General features: G+C 47.7%; 1 protein-coding gene across 2 annotated transcripts in view; it reads left to right on the top strand.

Annotated features, from left to right (window-relative positions):
• Nucleotides 1-14955, top strand: part of KIF20B (kinesin family member 20B) — a 274317-nt gene that overhangs the window by 153157 nt on the left and 106205 nt on the right. For both annotated transcript variants that reach the window (XM_030203051.1, XM_030203052.1), the window contains exons 17-19: nt 748-809; nt 2245-2364; nt 3835-3997. In XM_030203051.1, the coding sequence (XP_030058911.1) occupies nt 748-809; nt 2245-2364; nt 3835-3997 (345 nt within the window). The remainder of the gene's footprint in view (nt 1-747; nt 810-2244; nt 2365-3834; nt 3998-14955) is intronic.

The raw sequence follows: 14955 nt of genomic DNA, 5'->3' as shown, positions 1-14955 counted from the left end.
TCCAGACCCGGCTTGTTTCCTGGTTTTCTCTACTGCCTGCTGCCTGCCCTGACCCGGCTAGTATCCTTGTTTTCTCTGCTGTCTGCCCCGACCTGGCTTGTTCCTTGGTTTATTCTACTGTTCTGTGTCTAGTTCTTGGTTCTCTGTGTGTCTTGTTTAGTGGCTGCCTGGGGTGAGCACATTTTCTTGGGAAAAGCTTTTATAGTAGGCAAGAAATGTACTTTAAGTCACTGGGTGTTGGAGGAATAAGCTTCATGCTTTGATGTTGTAGGAATCTTATGATGCAAAACATCACCTTATGAGGCACAAGCATTTCTGGCTATATGGGAACCATATTTAAATTCTGTTTCTCCTACAGCTTGCAGTCAGGTTTTTAGTGCCTTTCATCATGCTCATGGAGTACCTTCTGGGTTAGTAGGGGGGTTAGAAAGGGAGGGGGGGGGGGGTTAAGGAGTTCATTTAGGGTTATAAGAGAACAAACCCTGAATATTTCTGTCATCCATGGTGCTGCTCGTCTTGTATTTTGGTTTGGGGTGGGTTGGTGAATTCTTGTATATTTGCTTTGTTCTCTTTTGCTGCATATCATTATGATTTTGTATTGCTATGCATTTTTCAATAAAAAGATTTAATTAAATGGACTGAGTATTCACGTGTGCAAATTTTGCAGGGTTCAGGTCATCTTTAATAACTTTTTCACGGTCTAAATTAGTTTTGAGAGAACATTGTTTTTTTTTTTTTTTTTTTTAGAGCTGGAAGAGCACATGACTAAAATGAGCATAAATACTGTTCAGCTAGAGGAGGCTGCTAAGGTAACTTTAGAAAGTATTATTGTTCAGTTTATTAACCTGGCATGAATATTTGCATACATAGTAAAAATGTTTACTGACTATGGCCCCTTTTATACTTGTTTATTGTATATCTGCCTCAAAGACCAAGCAAAGGACTTAATGTATTGTCGCAGCATTGTCATGTGCTATGCATTAGTAATAGGCAGTGTGGTGTGCTGGAGCCAGCTCGCAAGAGCCGTTACAAGCTGGTGGTTGCGCCAGATCAGCTGGTGCAGGAGCGATCCTCTTACACTCCTGCGCCATGCAGTCTCCATTGTCCATACTGGAAAAAGTGACTGCTATAAGTTTCAGCGGCAGTTTCGTGAGATTGCCCCGGGAACTCAACGGCAGCTATTTTCAGTGCAGAGAGTGGAGACTGGGCAGGAGAACAGGAGGATCGCTCCTGGCCCAGCTGACCACTGGACCACCAGGGCTGTATCTTTTTTCTAATTTTTTTGTTTAGCGGAGTATGGAAGAACATGGACTTCTGTTACTTTTACCAGTATTTTCACTGCATATAGAATCTGGCTTTCTTTAGGGGGGTCTCCAGTCTTTGCATGTTTTTTTTTATGGCCCCCTATTTTGTATCAGTTGAAGGTCTTTCCATGTTCTGCATGTGCGACTGAGGTGAAGGATTCTGCTGGCATGTAGTGTCTGTGTATGAATCGTAACAGTCCAGCTTGTTCCAGTTTCACAGTAGTGGGTATATTGGTATATAGGGTGAGAAATAGTCTGGTAGTAAATCATGTGTCAGATTTAATGTCAATAAATTTATTGTGAAAAGAATTAGTAGATTGGGATGAATAGCAAACATAGGGCCCTGTTTACTAAGCCGTGCTAGAGTTGCGTTAGTGTTTTTAGCGTGTGCCAACTGTGTAGGTGCCCACAATATTATGGGTGCCTACAAAGGGTGCGATAATTTTGTGCATGCGTTAAAAACGCTAGCGCACCTTAGTAAATGGGGCCTGTAGGTTGGCTACAGATACAAAAAGTACGGCGAAAATCAATTGACCATTTGAAATTTACAGTGAAGAATTTTGTATGTTTTAATATTTGTAAATTGGTTACTACCTGCGCATATCATTTATATCAATAGAATATATAATAGTTATGTACATATCTACGGGTGGGTTGTTTATTTATTTATTTTTTTTGAGAGAGAGCTTGTTAAACATTTACCAGTACACCATTGGTAATAGGGCAAACATATAGGCCACTATGGTTAGAAACTTCCAGGGACTTAACACAAAACTTGAAATTATCAGGACTTAAGGGCCTAAAAGTTTTGAATGATTTTCATATATGGAAGAAAAAGTACACCACCTGTAAATCAGTTCCAAGGTTAAAGATTGTCTTACTATGTTATTGTAATGCATTAAATGTGAAACAGTAATTGGTCTTTTTTTTCCTCTGAAAGAAAATAGCTTCGCAGAATACAAGAATTGAAGATCTGATATCTATTGTCAGTGAAAAAGAGAATGTTATAACTAAACTGCAAGACCTGGTATCCTACTGGGAAAAGAAAATGGAAGATTATGTGAGTTACTGGCTATAGTCATGGAAGCAGAGAGTAATTACATCATCTTTAGCCAAAAAGCTTTAACATGGGTAAAGAATGATACAAGCTTGCTTGCAGGATATATGGCTAACAGAGTGCAGTGGTGTTAAGAGCAAAGAATGGTGATAACTGGACCTAGAGCAGTATTACAGTCTAGCTTTGAATGACAGCTGAGAGGTTTCTTAACTAGTGCACTTTAGACAAGAACAACCAGATAGCCTGGATGGGCCCACAGTCCCTAGTTTGTAATTATGGAAGGATTTTCATGTAAGACATGTACCTAAGTTGAAATACATTTCTCCAAAGTGCAGAATACCAGTACAAATATTGGCTCCAGAGAAAATGGAATTGTTTATAAGGTATAGCTTTTATTAGACCAATACAACAATAGGCCATGATTGTGGTGTATGTGAGCCTTCAAAATCAGATATGTTGGTTAAACTTTGTGACCTCTTTCATCCTGCCACATGCACACAATTATGGACGGTTTTTGTACTCATGTAAGTCATTACAGTTTGGTACAAAAAAAGATATTCCTTGCATAGTAATATAGTAGATGGCAGCAGATAAAGACCAGTATGGTCCATCCAGTCTGCCCAACAAGATAAACACATTAAATATGGCAAAGATACATCAAGATCAGGTACACATGATGTATCACTTCATACCATATGTAGAGTATAGACCTGTAGAAGTCTGCCTGGCACTGGCTTTGTTCTAAAAATTAAGTTGTTGTCATAGCTCCTGAAAAGCTGCACTCCAGCCCATCCAAATCTATTCAGCCTCTATCAGGACACAGACCGTAGTCTGCCCAGTACTGGCTTTCCTACCTATTCTCTGCTAAGCTTCTTTGGATCCAATCCTTCTAGTCTAGAATTCATTGGTAATGCCCCTCTGCCAGCAGATGGAGACAGAGTACTACAAGCTGTGAGCTCTGCCCTGTAAAATAGGCATTGTGCAGCTCTGGCAAACCAGTATTCTCTCTCTTCGAGGTCCATTCTCTGCCCATGCAGACGCTGCTGTTTATAGGAGTTATTTCTGCTCTTACAGATCTGTTCCCCCTCCTCTTGTTCTTCAGCATAAGAGCCTTGTAACAAACCCTCAGTATTTTCATAGAGGGAGTTTACTTAGGAAAAAGGATATTTCTGCTGTGATGAGGCTTTATAAGCGTTTATTTGGGATCTGTGGACTAGTTGTTAACTGAACTGGCCACTGTCAGAAGGTGCTAGGCTCAGTGGATCTTGGTCTGACTTACCATGTTTTTCTTATATTCTAATGTGTTATTCCTTATTATGATTAATGCTATGGAGTGGGAAACCTCAAAGATGCTGGGGTGTTCTGTTTCAATTAGGGCAAAATATAGAGCTTGTAAAGAATGGCATTTGTAATGTTGCTGCTGTATCTTCTAATGTTCATTTGTATAATTGCTTATTGTTGCAATTTCAACAGGACAAAACCGTAAATAATATCAAAGGTGAAGTGCTGAAGTTCAATGGTAAATTCCTGAATGACAACATCCAGTTAGATGAATCTAAAGAAAACAGTGAGGCTCTGGGAAGAAAGCGCCTACCAGTTCAGCATGCCTCGGAGGAGCAGCCACCAACAAAGAGAGGTACTTTTTGTGTACCCGCTGCGCAGAGCGGCAATACAAATAGTTTGGTTTGTATGCAAAGACAGATGGGTGCAAAGCGCAGAATGTATCATCTGAGAAGGCGGCGGTCCATCATTCAGAAAAATGTTAAATAGGTTGTTTTTAACTGAATCTGTCTCCTAGCTTGACCTTTTATCAGTTCTTTTGTTTCCAAATATTTGTAATAAAATTATTTGCTTATATCTTCTCCTCTTATGTTTTCTGTTGTCTTCTTGAGTATTTCTGCCTATTGCTGCTAATTGCTGTTGCTCTGTTGAACTCTTAGGGGCCCTTTTACTAAAGCTTAGTGTGCAGTGCTGTGTGTCCTTTTATACTAATAGACCACGTGCCACTTGGTGAACGCTAATGTCAGCAAGCGCTAAGGTTTAATTATAGAGCCCCTTAGCTTGCAAATTGCTTCTCTTGCTGCATAGCTTTTTGAGAAAGGAAGGCAGAGCATAGCTACCTGCTCTTTAATGCAGTATTTAAACTGCACATTCCTCAGCAATCCTCCGGACCGTTCAAGACGCTTCAGTTATGCACTCCTACCAGCAGAGGGAGACTGAGAACACTAAAACTTCTTATACAAGTACCTGTGCAGATCTTCTACTAACCAGTATTTTCTCAGTCTCAGCAGAGGGTAGATGTGTGCAGCCTGTGCAGTGTACTCAGTCTGGTAGGCCCGTTTGGGGTTTCTAGGTTGGGTTGTAAATGTTAGAGAACCCACACTTGGATCTCTATTACAGGGTGTAAGTCCTAGGGGCTTCTTATTCCCTGTGGGGTGTCACACCCGGGTGGCCGGGTCCCTCCCCCTGTGCTCTTCCTCTGGAGGACTGCTTGACCTCGGCTACAGACCTTGTTCTGTACCCTTGAGTCGTTTAGGCATCAGCAACGAGGTTTAAAAAAAAAAGTTTTTAAAAGGTGGCTATTTTGGCCGTTCTTGTGGCAGTCCAGAGAGAAAACGTCTTCAGGGGCGTTCTTGCCTTAGGCGGTTTTGCCTATTAATCTGTCAGAGCACAAAGCCAACTGTTCATTTTTATTGTGTTCGTGGCCATTATGTCTAAGCTGGCAAGGTGTCGGTTTTGCGCGAAGCGCGGTGTTGAAGTGATAGGTGGCCAATGTAAATTTTGTGGGGAGCCTACGTTGTCAGTGCTCTTGCCTCCTGTGCTTTCATCTGAATTGGCGGAGGTGTTGGGCGGCGATTTGACTGTACATTCTGGGCCGGCAATGGCGGGGCCAGTTTTGGTGGGAAACGCGGCCATTTTGGCTGCTTGTCCCGGATCGACCTCGACGGAGCCGTTTTTAACGGGAAGTGCGGCCCTTTAGGCCGCGCATTCCGTACCGGTGCCGGGGGACCCGTATGTGGCGGGAAGCACGCCTAGTTTAGCCGCGGATCACGCAATGGACCTGCCGCCGTGGGAGCGAGGGGGGGTCCGTCGCGGAGACTGCGGGAAGTGTTGTTGGGGCTTCAGCGTCGGGGGGGGGGGGAGGTGGTCTGCTCTCCCCCCTGAGTTTTGTTTGGTCTCTGTATAATGCCTGGAGAGCTGGCTCCTCTCAGGCTGTTTGTTCCCCGGAGGCTGCTAGCTCAGTGGGAGTTAAGCGCCCGTGGGTGGATATTTCAGAGCCTATGTAGATACTTTCTCTGCCTGGGTCGGAGGTTTGGAGTGACCCAGGAGAGGAGGATCTCTTCTGAGGATCAGGATGGGCTAAGGCCTGGGGAAGATTCTTCAGTGGTGCACATTTTTCATAAGAAGGAGTTGTTAGAGCTCAGTGATCAGGTGATCTCTACTTTGAAGTTTGCTCCGGCGGCCACTCCCTCTGCGGAGGGACCCCAGGTAGATCCCTTGGTTAAGGGGATTCGGAGAGCCTCCTGTTCCTTTCCCATGAATTCAGACATTAGAGACATGGTTTTTCAGGAATGGTCTGTGCCAGAGGCTGCTTGCTTGTAAGGTGTCTAGGGCTATGGCATGGCTGTATCCCTTGCCTCCGGAAGATTTGGCCCTGCTGAAACCACCTACTGTGGATGCGGTGGTTACGGCGGTTGCTAAGGCTATGGCCATTCCGGTGGATGGCGGTACAGCCTTGCAGGATCCTCAGGATAGGAAGCTAGAGTCGTTTCTGAAGCGCAGTTTTGATTTGTCGGTTTTGGCCTTGCAAGCCTCTGTGTGTGGGGACTTGGTAGCCAGAGCTTGTTTCCGTTGGGCGGAGAAGCTCTTGGATGAGCCTGTGTTAGGACTGGTTTGGTTCAGGATCTGGCCAAATTGGAGATGGGGTCTTCGTTTTTGGCGGACATCCTTTATGATTTGCTAAGGGCTTCGGCTAAGAATATGGCTCTGGCGGTGACGGCTCGCAGGGCTCTTTGGCTTAGGGGTTGGGTGGCAGATGCGGCCTCTAAAGCAAAGTTGTGTGTTCTACCTTTCAAAGGTTCTATGTTGTTTGGAGAGGACTTCGATAAACTGATGAGTGGTCTTGGGGATACCAAGGTCTCACGGTTGCCAGAGTTACGGCCTAAGGCGGCTTGTCGAGGTGGTTTGGCTAGAGGTCGGTTTAAGGACGCGAGGCAGTACAGGCCGGGCAGATTTGTATCTCCTAAAAGCTGGTTTTTCCAGCGGACGCAGTCCTTTCGAGGGGGTCGTCGAGGAGGTCGAGACTCCTCCGGAGGTGCCGGAAATGGTAATAAGTCCTCCTTATAAAGGTGTGCGGGTCTTGCCTCTGGTGAAGGTCGGGGCGTGCCTTCCTCTGTTTTATCAGGGGTGAACCCAAATTACTTCAGATCAGTGGGTGCTGGAGGTCGTTCGTGACAGTTATGCGCTCGAGTTCGAGCACCCGCTGCCGGATCTTTCTTCCCTTTCCTTGTCACTCTCTCGAGTCAAGTTAAAGGCTATTCAAGAGACTCTGGGTCGCTTAATCCAGTTGGGAGCTGTGGTACCCGTTCCTCGGCACGAGCAGGGAATGGGTTGTTGTTCCATTTACTTTGTGGTGCTGAAGGAGGACCAGTTTTGACCCATTTTAGATCTCAGGGTCAGTGGGGCGCTCAAAGTGCCATCCTTCCACATGGAGACTCTGCGCTCGGTCATAGTGGCTGTTCGTCAGGGAGAATTTCTCACGTCACTGGATCTCACGGAAGCGTATCTGCACGTGCCGATTCGAGAGGCCCATCAGCGTTTCCTTCGTTTTGCTGTTTTAGGGAGGCACTTTCAGTTCTGTGCTCTGCCTTTTGGTCTGGCAACGGCTCCACACACCTTCTCCAAGATATAATGGTGGTGGTAGCAGCAGCTTTGCGGAGGCAGGGAATTCTGGTGCATCCGTATCTGGCTGACGGGTTGATCTGGGCGAAGTCTCGGGCTCACAGTGTGGCGGCGACGGCTCGGATGGGTAGTGAATGTAGTCAAGTCAGTTGATCCCATCGCAGAGTCTGGAGTACTTGGGAGTGCGGTTCAACACAACAGTGGGTCGTGTGTTTCTGCCGGATTCTCGGATTGCCTCTCTTCAGCAGCAGGTCCGGCTGTTAATGTCCGTTCAGAGTCAACGGTTCAAATGCACCTTCGGGTTCTGGGTCTCATGGCAGCGACAATAGAGGTAGTACCATGGGCCAGGGCGCATATGCGTGAGCTTCAGGCGGCTCTGTTGTCCCGGTGGTCTCCCCAGGTACACAGTTTGGAGTTGCGGTTGCCATTGAGGGGGGCTCCTCGGCGCAGTCTCCAGTGGTGGCTGTGCTCGGCCCATCTCAAAAAGGGCATGCAGTTGGAACCTCCTCGGTGGGTGATTCTGGTAACGGATGCCAGTCTGCTGGGCTGGGGAGCTCAGTGTCTAGGTTGGTCCGCGCAGGGGCGGTGGTCGACGAAGGAAGCTCAGTGGTCTATCAACCGATTGGAGACTAGGGCGATTCGGCTAGCTCTGTTGGCGTTTTGCTCAAGCGTGGTCGGAAAGGCGGTAAGAGTCATGTCCGACAACGCAACAGCGGTAGCGTATGTCAACCGGCAGGGCGATACAAAGAGTCCGCGGTTGGCAATCGAGACGGCTCTGTTCAGGAGTTGGGCGGAAAGACATCTAGTGCAGATTTTGGCGGCGCACGTGGCCGGGGTGGACAACGTGAACACAGATTTTCTAAGCAGACGCATGTTGGACCCCGGAGAATGGTCTCTGCACCGGTCGGTGTTCGATCAGATAGTTCTAAAGTGGGGAATTCCAGTAGTGGATCTCATGGCGTCGGCACAGAATGCTCAGGTTCCTCGGTATTTCAGTCAGCATCAGGATCCGCGAGTGGAAGGGATCGATGTGTAGGTCCTTCCAGTACCTCAGCGGGTGTTGCTGTACGTGTTTCCCCCGTGGCCCTTGATAGGTCGAGTCCTACAGAGGGTAGAATGTCCTGCAGGTCCGGTGTTGTTGGTGGCTCCAAATTGGTCGTGTCGGCCGTGGTTCAGGGATCTGATGCGCTTGTTAGAAGGCGAGCCTCTGCGGCTGGGGGGCTCGGTGCTGTTGTGTCAGGGTCCAATTGTCATGCCGGTTCCGGCTCGGTTCTCTCTTACGGTGTGGCCCTTGAGAGGGAACGGTTGAGAAGGAAAGGGTTTTCCCCCTCAGGTGATTGACTATGCTGAAGTCTCGCAAACGTTCAACGTCTTTGGCCTAGGTGCGTGTGTGGCGCATATTTGAAAATTGGTGTGGGGACCGGGCGTGTGTCCCTTCGACAGCTTTTGTGTCGTGCATTTTAGATTTCTTGCAGGATGGTTTTGAGAAGGTCCTTTCATTGTCATCTTTGAACATGCAGCTGGCTGCTTTGGCGTGTTTTCGGGGTAAGGTGCAGGGCAGGTCGGTTGCGTCTTCCCGGATGTGGTCCGTTTTTTGAGGGGGGTGAAGTTGCTTCGTCGTCCTCAGCGGCCGGTAGGTCCTCAGTGGGATCTTAATATCGTTCTTGACTCTTTGGCGAGTTCTCCTTTTGAGCCCTTGGAGTTTTGTTCGATAAAAGACCTTACTATGAAGGTGGTCTTTTTGGTAGCTATATCGTCGGCTCGCAGGGTTTCGGAACTTCAGGCTCTTTCATGTAGGCCTCCGTTTCTGTGGTTTTCTAAGGAAAAGGTTTTGCTGCGTTCAGTCCCTTAGTTTTTGCCTAAGGTGGTATCCTCCTTTCATGTCAATCAGGTGATTTTGTTGCCGGTCTTGGGGGACCGGACGGGGGATGCTTCTCATCGTCGTTTGGCGAAATTGGATGTTCGCAGAGTGTTGAAGGTTTTCTTGCGCAGGTCGGAGGAATTCAGGTCTTCGGACAGGTTATTTGTCCTTCCTGGGGGGCCCAAGAAGGGAGCGGCTGCTTCCAAAGGCATCTATAGCTCGGTGGTTGAAGGATGCCATCTCTTCGGCTTACATATTGCATGGCCGTCCAGTGCCGGTGGGGCTCAAAGTACATTCCACTAGGGGGATGGCGGCTTCTTGGGCAGAGTAGTTTTGTTCCACCGGTGGACATTTGTAGAGCGGCGGTGTGGTCCTACCTGCATTTTTGTGTCAAACATTACAGAGTTGGACGTACTGGCAAGGGAGGATGCCAGTTTTGGAGCTGCAGTCCTGTCCTCTGGGCTTTCCTGGTCCCATCCTTAGGTGTGTGTACTGCTTTGGTACGTCCCAAGCGTCTTGAACGGTCTGGAGGATTGCTGAGGAAGGTGAAATTAGGCCTTACCTGCTAATTTTCTTTCCTCTAGATCCTGCAGACCATTCAAGAGCCCAACCAGTGTATCGGACAGTTCAGTATGATATTTTCTTTAGTCTTCAGTTGCTGCTATTTCTAGTAGCTCCTGTGATTTGGGTCCTGGAGTTTTACTAAGGGCAGTTTGTGGTACTGTTTGTGCCCATCTGCAGTTGAATTCCCCCCGTCTTAAGGGGAGGGGATCTGAGTGTGGATTCAGTGGTTTTGTTTAGGTGGAGGTGTTTTGTTCCTCTGCTTTTCTACTGTTTTACTGGTTAGTAGAAGGTCTGCACAGGCTACTTGTATAAGAAGTTTTAGTGTTGTTTCCCTCTGCTGGTAGGAGTGCATAACCCAAGCGTCTTGAACGGTCTGGAGGATCTAGAGGAAAGAAAATTAGCAGGTAAGGCCTAATTTCACCTTATAATACTGCAACTAGGGATAGGTACAGTACTACCGGTAAATGTTTTGGCACATTTTTACTTTTTTTTTTTTTTCTTCAGTTTTTGGGCTTTTTTCATTTGGTCTGACTGCAACCCATTTGGGAGACCTTCATGTTTTCGGTGTGATAAGAAAAAGCACTTGTTCTTTTGGAGGAGGGCTTTCCCTGGCCACCTCCCTGCAATCCAGAATATTTCCTCCTCTCATTCCCTTCCCTAATGCAGTCTTTTTCCAATCTGCAATGGTGTTTAATAACTAATGCCTTCGGCATCATAGGATTTAAATGAGCAGTTATCGGATTACCTACTACAAAGTTGGAGATATGCACAAGCTTGGCCTAAGGTGCTCCCAGGGGAGTAGCAAAAGAGAGAGGAACAGCTTCTCCCCCCCCCCCCCCCCCCAAACCTTTAATAGCCTCTGCAGTATATCTTGAGAGGAGAGAGAAGGCTAATATGCATACTGCTGATGCCTTAGGGAAAGAGGAGCTATTTCTGAGTTCTTAGCTGTTAACATACTTTGAGGTCAATGAAAAATCGTGCGAGGCTTTGTGTACAACTTAGCATAGTTTCTGTGTAGATTTCATGTGCTAAAACAGAGCCCAGGTATCTCTTCCTTCTGCCCACTGTTATCTAGTGCTCCTTGGCAGCAGCGTGATTGAAACAAAGCTAAGGCAGAGGTGGGGATGCCTCTCTGCAGGCACATTTATCTATACATCTGTATCTATATTTTTTTAAATGCATGCATTCAAATATATCTAAATACACCCAGTCAAAAGCATACTTTTATTTGTCAGCTTCAGGAGCAGCTTTCCTTTTCCATTTGACCTGCAGGCAACGGGGTAAACCCAGGACTGGATCAATCCTGTCTTGCAAACCTGGATCCAAGTGGCAGCCTTAACTTAATGCAATGCTGCCCTGTAGACTGGGAGGAAGGAAGGCCTAGACTGGGTCATGCAGGGAGGTGGGCTATTGGAGTTTGCATCAGGGTGGAAGTGTAGGCAGGGAATGCGGCAGAACCAGAGGGAACCCAAAGGAGCAGCAAACCAACAGTGGTTTTTTTTGTTTTTACTGCAGGAACAAGGCTTTTAACCGTTACTGCAGGGCAGTAAACCTTTACTTCTGCATCTGTGATAATTCTTTTAAAAGTTACTTTTACCGCGTTTCCCCACCTGTCCCCATCCCTGTGGCGTTCGCTTCTTGCTAGATGTGGTGTACTTAGATTTCAACAATGCATTGGCAACTTGTAAATACCTGTTATGGGTCCTAAAGTTGTGACTGACTTGTTTACAAACCTGGTTGAGTTGGAGGGTGATTTGGGGATAGTGGTAAATAGAGTTCACACTGAAAATAGGCCCATTAACCAGTGGTGTGCTGCAAGGATTGGTCCTGGGTCCCATTTTTGTGGGTTATTTTGTTTTTGATGGTGGTGGTTTTGTTTGTTTTTGCAATATTACAGAGAGGCTGTTGGGAAAGTTTTGCCTTTTTGTACGTACCAAAATCTGCAAGAGGGTTACTCCCGGAAGGTGTAGATAACATGAGAGATCTAGCAAAGCTTGAAGAATGGTCTAGAATTTGCAACCAAGATCTAATGCTAAAAAAAAGCAGTCAGCAGTCATATATTTTAGGCAGCAAACACCTAATGGAGCAGTACATTTTAGGGGGTGAATTACTTCTGTACACGAAGGAACATCAGGTCCTGAGGGTGATCTTATCTGATTATCCAAACTGTAGAAAAGGATTCTTGGGTGCATCAGAAGAATGACCAGCAGGAAAAAGGAGGTGCTAGTGCCTCTATATAAGTCCTCAGTGAGATCCTATTTTGGAGTGCTATGTACCAATTCTGGAGACCACACCTTCATATGGGGGGGCACTTTGTTAAAGAACAACTTCCTTTCACCTGCATTGATATCACAGAGGTATTTAAATAGCTTCATCATATCTTACCTCTCCAGCCTTTCTTTCAAAAGGACATAGGCTAAAGTTGAAAGGGGATAGACTGAGGAATAATCTAAGGAAATATTTCTTTACAGAAAGGGTAGTGAATGCATAAAACAGCATATCAGTGGATATGGAAGAGATGAGAGCCCTATGAATTGAAGAAAGCATGGGTCAAGCACAAAGTAAAAAAGGTGTTGGATATAGCTCATGTCCTTTTGTATTGTAGAATAAGGTTATACTCAGGTACAATAGGTATTTTTATATCCTTGAATGTTTACAGTTCCATATCATCATGCTGATCAATCCATAGACTGGTGGGTTGTGTCCATCTACCAGCAGGTGGAGATAGAGAGCAATCCTTTTGCCTCCCTATATGTGGTCATGTGCTGCCGGAAACTCCTCAGTATGTTCTCTATCTCAGCAGGTGGTGGTCACACACAGCAGCAGCTCTGGCTAGGTCTCCAAGCCTAATTCTTAGGTTTTGTTGAGTAACTGGGGTTGAGGGCTCTTCTTGAGCAAGTGCAAACCTGGTGGTGCCAGGTCCCTCCTTTTCTCCCCACTCCCGCTGGCTCCGTTAAAAAAAAAAATTTTTTTGAACGTCCTTTAAGGGCGTTTATTTCAACGTTTATATCAGCGTTTATTGCAGCTGCTCACTGGGACACCAGTTCGTTACTGCTCGGAGCGAGAAGCAGGTAATTTTTACCTTTTGTAGCGGGCAGGGGTTCCCTGATTGGTCTCCACGTGGCTTATGGCGTCAGAGGGCGAGGGCGCGAAGAATTGCTCCCCGGACCGCGTGGGCGCGTCTAGCGGGGATGCGGGGGTTTCAAAGCCTGAATTGCCTTTTTTGGGTGTCAGTTTGGAGTCCGGTCAGTGTCCCGGTTCTTTCTCCGGTGCGGCGGTTTTTCCCGCCATAAGCGCCCATCCCCCGCTGCTCGCCCCCTCCATGTTGGCCGGCCACTGTGCTCGGACGGCTTCTTCTTGGGCCGCTCTCGAGGTGGGAGACGTTAATGCTATGGTCGCCCTTGATTCGGGCGATGGCAAGAAAGCGGCCAAAGTTAAGCGCCGTTCTTCCCGTGTGGCTCCTTCTCGGAGTTTCGCGCCGGATGCCATTTTGGATGCGCAGCATGTTTCTCCCCCGCTCTTGCGAGCGCCGGTTGAGGGTACGTCTAGGGCCGTGGCCCAGGCTGCAGAAGTGCACAGTTTGGGGGGTTTCTCCCCTGAGTTCATTTTGCTGCTGCATCAGGCTTTTCTTATGCAAACGCTGCCCCTGCTCCCCTGTCTGATAAAGGGGTTGAGGCCTCCGCAAGCAAACGCCCTCGGGTGGATTTCCAGGCCCTAGAGGACTCGGTCTCCTCTGATGTAGATGAGGGCAGCGTATCTGAGTTCTCCCAACGGTCCTTTGGGGAGTCCTTGGAGACGGATTCCCGCTCGGATGGAGCGGATGACCCCTCTGCAGCGCGGATCTTCGCTCAGAGGATTTGCCCAACCTGTTAGTGCAGGCCATGAGCATTTTGAAGATTTCCTCTCCGGAGGACGTCTCTCTCTCAGCCTCTGCTGGCTCTGCCATTATACTGGGGATGAAGCGCCCACCTAGAACCTTCCACGTGCATGAAGCCATGCACACCTTGATTTCGGCTCAATGGGATTTCCCAGAAGCGAGCCTTAAAGTGGCTAGGGCTATGTCCCGCCTCTATCCTCTGCCTGAAGGTGAACGGGAGGCCTTTCTTTGGCCTACCGTGGATTCTTTAATCACTGCGGTGACTAAGAAAACGGCATTGCCGGTGGAAGGTGGCACGGCCCTAAAGGACGCCCAAGACAGAAGATTGTTTCTCGCTTTTATGTGAATCAGCAGCTCTGTCTACCGTCCTTTCGTAGGGCGGACTACACAGAGGAGTACTCTGCTCTCAAATATCTAGATGTGAGACGAGTCATCATCAGATACTCGGAAGTGACCAATGATTTCCGGAAGTCGGATCATCTGTTTGTGCTGTTCGCAGGTCCTCGTAAGGGTCTGCAGGCTGCCAAGCCTACAGTGGCATGATGGGTCAAGGAAACCATTGCAGCGGCTTATGTGGCCGCGGGGAAGGTGCCGCCTATTCAGCTGAAGGCTCACTCCACTAGAGCACAGGCGGCCTCGATGGCGGAGGCCGGGTCCGTCTCCTTGGAAGAGATTTGTAAGGCGGCAACTTGGGCATTGGCTCATACTTTCTCCAGACATTACAGCTTGGCTGTGGCTGCTCGGGCGGAGGCCCGGTTTGAAGCTTCAGTGTTGCGGTCAGGGATTTCTATGTCCCGCCCTGGGTGAGTACTGCTTCGGTACATCCCACCAGTCTATGGATTGATCAGCATGATGATATGGAAGGTAAAATTATGTATCATACCTGATAATTTTCTTTCCATTAATCATAGCTGATCAATCCATAGCCCCTTCCAGATATCTGTTCTGTTTATATTCTGGTTGCATTTCAGGTTCAAAGTTTAGTCTTCAGTTCCTGTTCAGGAGGACTTCATGTTCAAGTTTTTTCAATTGGATTCTTCAGGAGTTGACGATTTTGTGTTACAGTGAGCTGCTGCATTCCTCTCCCCTCTGTTTTACGGGGCTGGATTGAGACCTAAATTCTGCCGGCGCTCCCTCCCGCTTCGTGCGGCTGTAGGGCAGCTTTGTACCCCTCCCGCTTCAGTGGTGTTAGGGTCAGTTAGCTCCTCCCGCGGTTGCGGTTGCAGGATAAGCCAGATCCCCCCCGCGTCGGCGGGTGTGGTGTCCCTCCCCCGCTCCGCGGGTATGAGCTGGACGGATTCCCCTCCCCCACTTGTGTGGGGATGAGCTGGGTTGATTCCCCTCCCCCGTTTCGGCGGTGGTGAGCTGGGCAGAGTGTCCCTTTGTGGGT

This window comes from Microcaecilia unicolor, chromosome 5 (genome assembly GCF_901765095.1).
Source record: "Microcaecilia unicolor chromosome 5, aMicUni1.1, whole genome shotgun sequence".
NCBI classification, from domain to species: Eukaryota; Metazoa; Chordata; class Amphibia; order Gymnophiona; family Siphonopidae; genus Microcaecilia; species Microcaecilia unicolor.
This window is presented reverse-complemented; position numbering and strand designations above follow the sequence as displayed.